This window comes from Scomber scombrus, chromosome 8, assembly GCF_963691925.1.
Source record: "Scomber scombrus chromosome 8, fScoSco1.1, whole genome shotgun sequence".
NCBI lineage: Eukaryota > Metazoa > Chordata > Actinopteri > Scombriformes > Scombridae > Scomber > Scomber scombrus.
Genome location: NC_084977.1, coordinates 16,367,469 through 16,380,901, shown reverse-complemented (window position 1 = coordinate 16,380,901; position 13,433 = coordinate 16,367,469). Strand labels below are relative to the sequence as shown.

Here is a 13,433-nt window from a genome sequence, read left to right as displayed (position 1 = left end):
TTTTCCCTCTGCGCCTTGCATGCTCTTCTTTCTATATCTTAATCGCAAGGTCAACATTAATTTCCTCTTTCTCTTTATCTCCCTTCTCTCTCTCCCACTCTCTCTATCTCTCTCTCTCTCTCTCTCTCTCTCTCTCTCTCTCTCCCTTTGTCTCTCTCTCTCTCTTTCTCTCTCTCTCTCTCTCTCTCTCTCTCTCTCTCTCTCCTTCTCTCTCTCTCTCTCTCTCTCTCTCTCTCTCTCTCTCTCTCTCTCTCTCTATCTGTCTGTTTATGTCTCTTTCTTTCTTCAACTTTTCTGGCATGCAGCACTGAGCAGTAGAGGGGAAATGACTGAGCTTCCCTGTAGCTGACTTTGTCAAATGAGACTTTGAGTTTGCACACTTGCCAACAGGAGGCCTTCAGCCACTTTAATCCACCCATTCATTTCTGACTGTACCCAAACACACTAAATATGACTTGTGTTTGTCATGATGAGTGAATACACTCTTAGGTAGCTTTTCATTGTGATCATACATGCCTCTCTTACATACATACATGCCTCATTCAGTTACATGAGTCAAATAGCATGGATCTTGGATGGAGACTTTGCTTAGTTTCAGTAAATGTAAGACATAATTCTAATTCAACAATTCTTTCATTCTTTCCATATATTTAATACCTCTGAAGTCGAGGAGGAGTTCCAGTTAACTTTCTTATGTGCAACACTTGGCTGACTGTATGTACAGATCTGGCAGAATCTACTTTTTGTCTGGATTGTATCTGGTGATGAATTAAAGCAAATAGTTTTGGGACTCAGGAGAAGGCTGGGTTTCTAGGTTAGTGTACTAGTGTACTGTCTCTCTTTTTCTCTCCTTTCCTCTCCTTTCCTCTCATTCAGTCTCACGAGAGATGGGTCAGGTCTTCCTCTCAGGTTTCAACCTCAGCTTGGAAACATGAATAATGATCGCAGTGAGTGATTACTGTTTTCCCTCCTGTGGAACAAACCGTGGAGGAAATCGCTCCAGTGTGTTGCACCTCAGACTCCCCTAAAGCTGAGGGCAACTTGGGTAAACTACTCCATCTTTCAGTTCCCCCCACCCCACAAAAAATGTTTCTAAATAGGTCAAGGAAGTATGGGGAAAGACTTTGGCTACGACTAGTGGGACAGGAGATTCAGCAGTAAGCGCTTCTGTCAGTTCCCTTCATATTGACTGAACTCTCTGCCCTCAGCAATAGAGGAAGATGGGACAGGCGCTGACGAGATGGATTGGTATGCGGGTACCGGTCACAGAGTCAGTTACTGTCATGTTTTCTTTGTCACAGGAACTAGATAGGAGAGGGAAGAGGAGGAGGAGGAGAAGGAAGCAAACAAGCACATTTGGAGACAGAAGGAGATTATCTCACTGGCTAACTTCGCCTCTCGCTTCCCCCTCCTCATGGCACTTCATTCCAAGCAGGTGGAGAAAGATGGTTTGCCCCAATGAGCCGTGCCTGGAAAGCTGCACGTGCAGAGCATAGACTGTATGGTGCAGGGCAACAGGGTTGGGGGATATGCGTGTGTGTGTGTGTGAGTCTCTTGACTCGCAGTCTCAGTCTGAGTCTCTTGAGAAAAGAGGTTGGGTGTAGCTTTGCGGCATCACAATGCACCTCTATATTCTGGTAGTGTCGTTGGTGAGCTGCTCACATCTGGGTGTTTTTTACGAGAGGCTGCGAAACACAGGAAGTCCCAGTTTGTGTGCTGAGTGTATGAGTGTGTGTGTGTAAGCACATGTGTGTCTGATGGAAAACTGAGGAGCTTTATAGTTGTGTTTTGTCCTGATTTACACACACCACAAGGACCAGTGACAAGTCAGACTCAGTTTAAGTATTGATGGGTGATGCAGTGAAATACAAAGCTGCTTGATATGTTGTCAAGTCAGGTTGAGAGTCAAATGCAAAGATTTCTTTCCATTCTGGGAAACTCACAGTCCAGTCGTGTTTTCAGTGGAGCTAACTCTGTAAATCACACCTATTATCACATTTCTGGGTAAATTAGAGCAATTTATTTGCTTATAAACTTCATACAAAAAGATAGGGCATTACTTTGCAGTCGGCAAAGATGAACTTTGTGGTAAGGGCATGGCTTCTAATTAAAATGGACCTTCTCTGCTTTCCCAGGGTTCACGAATGCCCCTTTTCAATAGCCAATGGAGGCCTGTCAGTCAAAAGACAGCTGTTTCTCAGCATTAGGGTGAGAACGTCAGTGGTAATGATTTCATAATTATGGTTATGGGAAGACAAGGTTATAAAGATGACCCTACACGATCCTCAGCACAGCTGCTCTGCTGTTAGTGAGTTTATTACAAGGTGACTTACAGCCTGAACTCTTGTTGTCTGGGAACTGATGTGTAACACCAGGTTTTCAGTAAGAGTTACTCATGCAGTTGCAAAGCCATTTTGGCTTTTGTAAAGATTTTACTTTTCTATTACTTAAAATCGGTTAAAAAAAGTTTTGAAAAAGCCTTTCAGGCTATCCATGGAAACACATGCTTGTATTGTTCACTGGCAAACCAGTGACGATTCCAGGAAGAGTCATTAAAAAGAATCATAGACGACCATCTGTCTGGACACAACAATAATAGCAGACATGTGATTATATGCAGAAAGTTGCAAAATGTGTCGTTGATTTATTTAAACCTCTGCATTCCACAGGCAAGATGCAATAAATAAAGATGCTATCTATAACCCAGTGAACCAGGGTGCTAGAAACAGGCTGTATAATTATGGCAGAGGAAATTGACGTTTCCAAACAGATCTCCATGGAACTGCAATTTGTTTCCAACTGCACTGAATTATCCTGTTAAATGGTGGACTCTCTCCAATGGCAGAATTTGGGAGATAGCACATTTGGGAAGACAAGATCTACAATTAGGAGTGTGCCTAAAGCCTCTGAGACAGATAATGTTGTGTAAACAATTATAAACTTTTTTAATTTGTTAAATACCTACCCCTAACGCAGTGAGAATGGCTCTGTGAGAATTAAAATCCAAATAAATGGGTCTCAGACAATTGGAAACATAGGTTAGAGGGGTTATACCTTCATTTTTAAGATCGATAATTAATAGAGGATGTTGCTAAGTGCTAATAGTAACCTCCATGATTACTTAGGGTCACTCCACAACATTCAGTAAACTGATGAGGTGTAAGTTTATCTCAGGTCATAAAGCTATTTGACCTCTAACTGTCATTAAAGCTGCCTAAGGGGCCAGAGGAAGGTCGTTTGCATTGATACTCAGGGCTCTAACAGACCATTAAAACATATTTCCCATCTATTAATCGTAAACAATAAAGTTGTCTCTGATTAAACCAACCTCAGTGGCTTCCTCTCCAGCCCCTTCACTGCCTGTAAACTTGTAGAAAAGCCAAAATAAATCCCAGCTGAGGAAAGATGAGAATCACAGTGTGGCGATCAGTTCAGTCCATCTCAGCTAACCACTCACTCTAATTTATCACTTCACTTTCTTCCCCTAAATGAACATGACTTCATAGCTCTTGCCAAAGCCCTGCAGGGGATCATTGCGTATCCTCCCATACATTTCAGAGGCTGTTTTTCTGCACCCATGCCCTTCCTCTAAGGGTCGTCTTTACTTATTACACCTCTGGGTGTAATAAGCAAACTGGTGCTCACAAAGTGAGCATCAGTTTGTCTGTCTGTCTGTCTGTCTGTCTGTCTGTCTGTCTGTCTGTCTGTCTGTCTGTCTATCTGTCTGTCTGTCTGTCTGTCTGTCTGTCTGTCTGTCTGTCTGTCTGTCTGTCTGTCTGTCTGTCTGAATGAGTCTCAATGGATATCTGTTTGTCTGTCTGTGTCTGCAGTTATGCATGTGAAAATGTGTGTGTTAGTGGACTTAATGGAATGTGAGCATGTGCAAAGGGTCTGGCAGGGGCCAGGCGTGACTGACGAGCTGACTTTGGCCTACTAAAGCAGTGAAGCTGAACACATTGCATGCTACTTAATACATCGACACATACTTGGCATGCTCCCAAAGTGGTGGTTAAAACAATGTTTTTCAGCATGTCCTACACATATTAACTTCATATTTAAACCCTGTACACACACTGCACTAATCTCACCAAGAAATGATTTCACACACTCTGCATGTGCGGTAAAACACCTCACTCCACTCCACACACACACACACATCCTAAGTGGTTTGTAACTAAGCCCAGCAGACTGAGCTCAAGCAGCCAGACTCTCTGCTTTAATCTTGACAAACCCTGTGACCTGCAGGCTTTAGCGCAGGCCTGGAACTCCGTACACTACTATTACATTGGCTACAGTAAGATTCTGGCTCCCATGAGAGAAGGGTGGGGTCATTAAATTTGGGAAATAGTTTAGCAATTGCAAGAGTAGAAACTGAAACTGCTCAGTGTAACAGGCAATACCATTTTTCAATAGTTTGGGTAAAATCAGGAATAGCAGGGTCACAAAATTGAGTGAAGAAATAATAGGAATACACTATTCCTTGACATACTATTACAACAACAATCTACTGGACTATTTTGCCAATTGTCATGTAGACTAAGCAATCAGATGTTTACCGGCAAAAAGCTCCACTCTGAAGCTAAAGGAAAGCTGTACAACCACGCCACCCTGCTGCCTCAGCAGCCTCAACTTAGTTGAGAAGATTGGTCCCATTCTATATGAAATATAAGACTTCAGCCAGTAGCACAAAGACTGGAAACAATGGGAAACAGCGAGACACATTTTACTGATTATATTAACTCAAACCATGATCTTTCCCTAACCCTAACCAAGTGATTTTTGTGCCTAAACCTAGCCAATGGTGTTAAATGACACACAAAAAGCTTAAAATGCAGAGACGTGATATGCAAAATGTCATTAAAACTGACATGCTATTTAGAGCTGTTTTTTTAGTTACCATTGGACAGAGAAAGGTTATGTAAATACATTTACATAATGGCATAGGTTTTGGGGTGGCAGCTATGGATTATTTTAATTACCAATTAATCTACAAATTATTTTCTCAATTAATTGAGTAAACATAGGTCTATAAAATGTCAGAAAATACTAGAAAAATGCCCATCATAACTTGAGTAAAGCCTAAGGTTATATTATCCGTTTTTTTTTCTTTTTTCTTTTTTTTTTATACCAGAGCCTGAAAACATTAAATGTAATTTCACATAAGACATAAAAGCAACAAATCTATACAATTTTTAAAGCCAGAACTGGGGCATGTTTGGTATTTTTGCTTCAAGATAAAATGGTTACTGATTATTATTCCGTTGACTGACCTATCGACTAATTGTTTCAGGTCTAGTAGGGTTGATGGTTTAATGCTTTGCCCACCTTTCCACATGTAAAAGACAATGAAACCCAAATTGCTCCTGATGTGTGTAGGAAATGGTTGCTTTGGAGAAAATTGTCTGCTAAATTAACGTAATGGATCAAATGCAACTTGATATTGGTGTTTGATAGTGCTGGAGCCACTGTGTGTGTGATGAGTGGGATTGTTACTGACCTCCTGCTCCTGCACCACAGCTGGGAGAGAGTTGACCATTTGAACAGGTACACATGTTGGGTCTGGAGCAGAAGCCATCGCCACATGAATTCCTGCAAATTGCTGAAGAGAGGAAGAGGAGAGTGATAATGACATCAACAGAATTATCCCATGTCTATTTGTTCTTTTTTCACTGGGCTTTGTGGTATCGTATTAAAGAGGATTTAAGGATGAAGGAACTTACGAACAATACACTGGTTCCCTCCTGGCAGAGTTTTCCAGCCTGGACAGCAGTATGAATGGAAGCGAGAGCCACACACATTGGGCCTGACAAAGACAAAGAGAAGAACAAACTCACTACTCGCCCAGACCTCCCAAACATATTTCAGTCAAATCCCTAAACAAATATACATGGTTATGAGTTATTTTCTGAGCTGCCCAAGACTTTCATGGCCTATAAACAAAACAAGCTTTTATACAAAGCCTTCTCAAGTGATGGATGGAGGTATTCTCAGAGAGGGTAGGCGAGGGAAGGAAATGAGAAGAGCCTACAACATGGGGAGTACCATTTTGTTTTCATCCAAGTCTGAGTGTAAACTTGGAAGGACCGGATGTATAAAGTTCTCCTTTCTCCCAAATTCCATGCCTGGCTGCCCTGTTCTCTGGCACATATCCAATGCTGCTCCCCATCACTGCCCACCGCTCGGTCAGCTCTGATTCTTACTGGTGGAGAGCCTACAACAAACTTTGACCCTGTCTGACAGATGTAAGAGTCATCACAGCTTATGGAGCGCTTGATTGGCCTGACAGGTTAGCCACAAAGCTTTTCTCTGAGAAAATGGCTAAACCACATCTAGAGGTGACTGGATCTGCTCACACATGCACAAAGACACACATAAACATGCAATGGGTTGGAGGTCTGCATCTGCCTTACAAGCTAATGGGAAGAACACTTCAGTTTGTATCATCCATGAATAGTTACACACCTACTTAAAACTCTGTCTATTTAAAAATGGACTGAAATTCATAACGTGCATCAATATTTAGCCCAAAAAATGTACCGTAAGGAAGAGTGTGTGTGTGTGTGTGTGTGTGTGTGTGTGTGTGTGTGTGTGTGTGTGTGTGTGTGTGTGTGTGTGTGTGTGTGTGTGTGTGTGTGTGTGTGTGTGTGTGTGTGTGCGTGTGTGTGTGTGCACTTGAGTGAAATTGCTGCATAAAGTTGTTTAACAAGCTGAAAGGATTCCAACTGTGTGGTTGAACTAATGATATCCTTAGTGACCTTTCAAAGCGTATAATGACGGGTATATCTGTGGTCATCTGTGTTGGTGGTTAGTTGTTTGCATTTGCTGATGGCATGACTAAGAATTGAGGGACCGCAGCTTGGTATATTGGGATAAAGCCTGATCCAGATGCTCATGGTAAAGTCATTTGCGACAGGGATCACATCTTTCTAGACAATTTCTGCCCCCAGGACATAATTTATGACTGTTTAAAGTAACACTAGATTACCCAATGTTTTTAGATGCTAACCAAGGGCTAGTACAATTAGACAACAACTCATCAAGCTGTTAAGGCCTTTAGTATACTCAAGGAAAATACTATTACACTTCCATAAAGTTGTGGGACAGATTTTTTTTAAAGTAATGTTCAGCAGAGACTGAGATATTCTGACTTTTAGTTCCTAGTATGAGTCGAGCACAACACTAGATCTTACATTTCCCATAATGCAACTCATTAGCATATTTCATAAGACCTTCACTGTCTGTTAAATACCATCATCTTTTAAACTCCATGTCCTTAATTTATATTGAAGGATTTCTATAAAAAAATTGTCTCAAGTTTAACTCAAGCTGATGTCATCAGGGTTACTGTTTTTTAACTTCATGAAGTTCCCATCACAGCCACAGACACAATTTTACAACTATTTATATATAAAAGCAAACTGCAACAGAAATGTAAAGCTTTTAGTTGGACATCCAGTTGAAACCAGTATATTAGAGGTCCACCACTGAAATCCCAAATTAAGAGGTATCTCTGATTGACTTCTCGTGTTCCTCCTGCGTGAAACAGATGACCTTCCTCTTTTCCTCACCAGACAGTATCCATGGTATCCCCCGGCTGTCACCAGGGAGATGACAGCTGGGGTTTGAATCTCTGATGGATGGAGAGCAGAGCACACCTCCAACCACATTACCAGATGGCACAGGGAACAGAAAGACAGACAAACAGGTGGGCAGGCAGACGAGAGATATTTATGTAGGTAGAATTAGCAGTGACATAAAGAGGGAAGATAAAAATAAAAGTGGAAGGGGAGAAAGGCAGAAGCTTTGGATTCTTTTAGACATTTGCACAAACATGAGGGTTGGTATTAGAGAGAAAGTGTGAAGAGAGAGAGGATTGGGTGGTGGGAAAGGAACAGGGGATCAGTGGGAGGGAAAGCAAAACAAGTTTATGTTGAGAAGAGGAGGAAGCAGGAGGTGCAGTGGGAGCGGAAAACAGATATGGAAACAAGAGAGAGAGCAGCATAAAACCCTTGGTGGGGGTTGAATATCTGGGGCAAACACACCAACAGAACAAGAACTCGAAAAAACTTCATCAATGCATAGAGCGAGACATCAGCATTCCAACACTTAATGAGCAGTGAATCAAACTTTTTTCCTGATCTTTTTCTCCACAAAGCATTTACGATTTTTTCACTGTTACAGACCTGGGGGATGTTAATATATGAAGGATTATATGGGCCTGACCCTGAGGTGTTCTAGTCTGTTATTCTTCCCCCTCTCTCTCTCTCTCTCTCTCTCTCTCTCTCTCTCTCTCTCTCTCTCTCTCTCTCTCTCTCTCTCTCTCTCTCTCTCTCTCTCTCTCTCTCCAGGTCAGTGCCTGGTCTCTCACAGAGAAGAGGCTTTAGAGGACAAACTGAAGTAAAACAGAATGAAAGACAGGCATAAAAAAAATGGAGTTTAAGCCCCAGGGGTTTTCCTCAATATTGAAATGTCCTACTGTTCTCAGGGCACAATCTAAAGGAGATTAACTCTTCTGTGGCCATGTCGCAGCCTTTGAAGTTGCCTCCCGGCCCGTGGATTGCTCATTAACTGCCATTAATTGTAATAAAAGGAAGATGGCTGCCACATCATCTGAAGGGAAATATGAAGAATAAAATAAAAAAATTATACTGTAACCAGAGTTCAAAGTCGAAGGCGGCGGGGTCTCATAGGGATTTTTGGATGTGGAAACGGCCAAATGAGCAAAAATAATCAAATAAGACTACATACAGTATTAAACCTTAGGATGAATTTCGTTCAACTTTTATAAAGCATTGAGCTTTTGGCATTTGTTTAGGTTTTTAGTAAAGAGTTAGAGTTACAAAATTAGAAAGTACCAAATCAACACGTTATGAGGCCATAGCCTGAGGGTCTAACTCCACGTGTAGGAATCCAAAGGGTCAAAAGTTAAGGCAGTCCAGAGCCGCCGGCCTCCACTGACCTACAAGGAAGGGCAGCGCTAGACAGGCATAGAAAATGACTATGGACAGTTTGTTTCCATAAAGACAAAGACCAGAAGTTCACAGTTGCCAGGGCTCCAGGTCAGGTGTCCGTGTATGTGTGTGTCAGTGTGATGGTCATAGGTCAAAGGTCACCTGCCTGATCTCTGACCCCCCCCCCTTGCGGGAAAAGCTCTTATGTATTGATGCCTATAGCAACACCTGGACCTGTTTCTCTCCTATCAGATCTATGAGTGGAGATGATAGAGGAATGTAGCATATAGAAAAAGAACCAAAACCACATGGTGATGAGGGAGACAGTGGTGGAAGAAGTACTCAAAACTAATAACAGTACCACTACAGAAAAACCCTTTAAAGTTCTGCACTTAATTTGCCCATGAGTAAACAAGCAATCAGTTTGTCGGAAAGTCATTATCAAATCAGTCACAATTGGAGCAGTTAAGAAAGCAATGAATGAAAAAATGTATAAAAAGAAAGTAAAGATGAAAAGAAATTGCAATGGCAGATGCAACTTATTATGACACTAAATAATTAAAAGACAGAATAAAAGGAAGAAGAGGTTGTTGGAACAAAAAAAGGACACTTACAAAATCTACAGTACATCACTAAATGCTGTTTTTTGGTAATGTGTGTGTGCTGTGATGAAGAAATTAAGGTCTATAGCACAACAACTTCAATTGTGGTCTACCACACAAACCCCAGAGGAGATATTTGATTATTGATCTGTTTCCATAAAAATTAATGTCATCATCCAAGATCCTTGTTAACCCAGATCATTTGTGGCAAAGCTAATTTTGTTTGTGATTAAATTATGAGTCATATTTCAGTAATAAATAAAATAAATCAAATACAGCTCTGAATGTCTTTAAGTGAGTGTATTTAAGTCTCAAATGTTGGGAGTAAATTGATGGCTAAATGATGGCTTTTCATACTGTTCTACGTTAAACACCACTTTATTTAGAGACCTCGTCTCTATCAGCTGTCCCAAATAATCCTCTTTATTGCTCAGTCTTAGTGTGCGCGTAAGCATGAAATGCAGACAAATAAAAACTTAAAAAGCAACGTAATACACATAAAACAGAAAGGGAAACTGGCAATCGTTCACTCATCCCAAATATAAATTCTTCTGAAACGTTTTGTGGGTCTTTTTTCCCGTCCTTAAAATACTTAGATACTGTAGATCTGAGGTAATAAGGTTTGTCCTGTAACATCCAAGATAGGGAAATTCTTTTACTATCATTCAAATAGGAATATGCCAAGGTAGACTCTCATGGGTCTCCATATAGAGGACCCCATCCAGGCCATTGGGGTGGTATTGACATTATCCTAATTCTCTGCTTTTGGGGCTGACTGTCTGCCAAGTTAACCAGCATCCAAGGCGTCTCTCCTCAGCAGGGCAGGGTAAAGCTGGGCCAAGCTGGGCTAAGTTAATAAAGTGTGTGGCAGCAAAAAAAAAAAAAAAACTTGGCTGGATTCTTCAAGTCTAACATACTACAGATTTTATTAAACTATAAATATTCGACTCTTTTGGTTGGTATAGCATTTGAAAGCATGAAGCAAAAACTTTCTGTCTCTGTCTCACACTTTCCCTGTCTCGTTTTCCCAGCCAGACGGTCAATCACCCATCAAGTAACGGCCACCAGCCAATCAGACAGCCAGCCTAAGGTCCGATCAGATACCGCCGTTGAGAGGACTGATGCCAGGATGCAGTGTACTGTGAGGGCCAATAAATCAGAGTCAGACCCAACGATACCAGAGACAGACCAGGGGATATGGAGCTCTAGCCAGCAAATAAACACTGCACCTCAGCCCAAGGCCAGTATAATGACCATCATTAAACAAACCTCCCCCCGTCTCCCACAAGGAGAATCTGCAAGCCCCATACAGAGTTACTGACAGTCCACTATGATTGGTGCAAGTCTTTGATGAAAGCATTAAGACACGGGCAGGGTTTGCATGTATTATAGTGGGTTGTTGTAAATTTCAACAACTCCCGTGTAAGACTGATTCGGCCTACACTACACAAAGGCTCATCAACAGCCAGAAAGTATTCATTAGAAATGTGACTTCCTTCCACAGGTGGTTCAATGAAACATGCTCACATAGAGAAGATGGATTTTAACCGACTTCAGATGAACTATGATCGTTGTCAGCCAACAACTCAAACAGTAACTGAAAATAAATTCAACACATTAGGCTTATTTGCTTTGGCCAGCTTTCTGCAGCACATAGGAGGTGTTTTATAGTTTTGGGAATAATTCAAATGACGGTTACCAGGCAACACCTAGATATCCAATAAAAAATAATCAAAAAGATGTCAAGCCTTTTGTCAAATAACTCTGGTTTGCGGTACTGATGCTGGCATGAAGCCCAGCATGCAAACAAAGCTTTGCAGACTTAACATAGCCTGAGTTTCAAAGATGCTGTGTAATCTCATCACCTTTTTATTTCAGTACACAAAACTGTCATTGCATGAGCATTTCATTCCTAAAACAATAGTGTTTCCAGAGCTTACCAATTTAGTGGAAAAAGTCTGCAGGCTTTTGTTACTTGTTCTCATGAAACCGCACACCATTCAATGGGAATAATATGCGATTGAGCAAGGTCTGCAGTCTTTCTTTTGGTCACTCTCTGTCTGATAGACAAACTGTGAATGTGAATTATTGTTCTGTTAATGTTTCTAAATCAATGCCAATTGTCTCAGTTGTGGTTCAAGGACTACTTGTGATGTGCCAAAAAGGACAACTCTGCCATAACGGCTAAAAACTGTGCCATATGCATAAAAGTGGAAATGTCAAAGGAATAAACTGTTTGGTTAAATTTTTTTATATAAAACGTCTCCTTTAAAAATATATCTGGCTTTACTATATGAAGAAAGAGGACAATTTCCTTTATTTACAATGGGCCATTGCCTTCTATATTATCCAAAATGAATGACAGGGCACACAAATCCATTTCTATTATGCAGCGAGAACCCTTACTGAATATATTTTCAGAGAAAACACCAGCTTAATGAGCTTTAGCCTACACTGTTACTACGCCACCACTTATCATAGATCACTGAATTTCTGCATGGAGTTTAGATATTTCTCTCTATCTCTCCCATCATCTACCTCAATTTCTTCTTCTTCTCATCTCTAATTTCCTCATGTGTTATCTTTCTTTCATACTTTTCCTGTGCTCCATAATTTCTTCTGCTGCTTTGTCACCTACAGCAGTGAAACAAATGCCCCTTTTCATACCCCCCTCGGGTGATACGAATACCTCATTTCCTGTGGCTTGGCACTGGGGGGAACCGTAAGCTGGGACAGATGGGAGTCTGATTGGAATAACTGATGCAGACACTGAAAACAGGCCCCAACAAAACATCCTTTGTTTTTCAAGAAGTGGCGAAATGTACAGTAAAAACTCTTTGCTACACTGACTAATATCCCCACACCCAGATTCATGTTGTTTAGGTAAAAAAGTTAAAAAGTGAAAGAGTTGGATTGCAGGAGAGGGGAGGGGGACTGGAGGGGAGTTGCAGCTGGTGAGAGGTGATGTGATCTCTGTAGTTAATTTCACCGGATACTCCCCAAATACAGACAGTCAAATAAACAACACCTTTAAAAACATGCACAAGCATACATGTATGTTCATATGTACCCCTCTGTACACACACACACACACACACACACACACACACACACACAATTTTCCCATTTGCCGCCTCAACTTAAAACAACAGGGCCAGCAATCTCCCCACAGCAGTCCTGAACTACTTTCTCCAGCTTAGTTTATACGCTCACAGGAATCTGGGTCATGCTTTTCACTCATCATCCCTATATGAGATGTATAGAAAGCTGCCTTTTCCTCCCTTTCCCATGAAAAAGTCAATTTGCTGTAAGTACACTGGGAGATTTCAGTGTGGCAAGCAGCCTGTTAAGGTCGAACATGTGCTGTTTTCGAGAAAACAATGTGGTAGTATTCAGCAGCATAATTTGGTATAAGGCAAGCTTGGCCTCAGCCCAGAAAGCACAGCAGTTGAAAGAGAGCTGCCAGGAAAGCAGAGAGGGGAAAGTCATTTATATTTTAAACCTTCTCCAGATACATCTACTAAAGTTCTGAATTGTGTATGCAAAACCAAAGTTAATGCAGCTGTACAGTAATGCTACAATACAATATGAACAGAGGTAATACCAAATTGTATAATGTATTGCTGCTCATTTGATATTTTCCATTTAATAGCAGTTTAAAAAACACAGTGGATTCACACACAGAGAGCTCTCATCCTTACCCTCTCAGTGTCTCCTGGCCACGGCGTCGAACCCGTTGCGCCTCTCTCTGGTCCACAGTGCCGGTGAAGCGGTTAGCTTGGTACGGTCCATTCCCAGTTTGACCACACACCACATGGACCGCCGCAGAACACACCGCCACCCATCCCAGCAGCACCTGAGCCAGCTTCCCTGATCCCAT

General features: G+C 41.4%; 1 protein-coding gene across 1 annotated transcript in view; it reads right to left on the bottom strand.

Moving 5' to 3' along the window:
* The window catches only part of fbn2b (fibrillin 2b), a 70,138-nt gene extending 56,705 nt beyond the window's left edge, over positions 1 to 13,433 (bottom strand). The window contains exons 1-3 of the mRNA XM_062423929.1: positions 13,255 to 13,433; positions 5,721 to 5,803; positions 5,498 to 5,599 (exon numbers count right to left, since the gene is read on the bottom strand). Of these exons, the coding sequence (XP_062279913.1) occupies positions 5,498 to 5,599; positions 5,721 to 5,803; positions 13,255 to 13,433 (364 nt within the window). The remainder of the gene's footprint in view (positions 1 to 5,497; positions 5,600 to 5,720; positions 5,804 to 13,254) is intronic.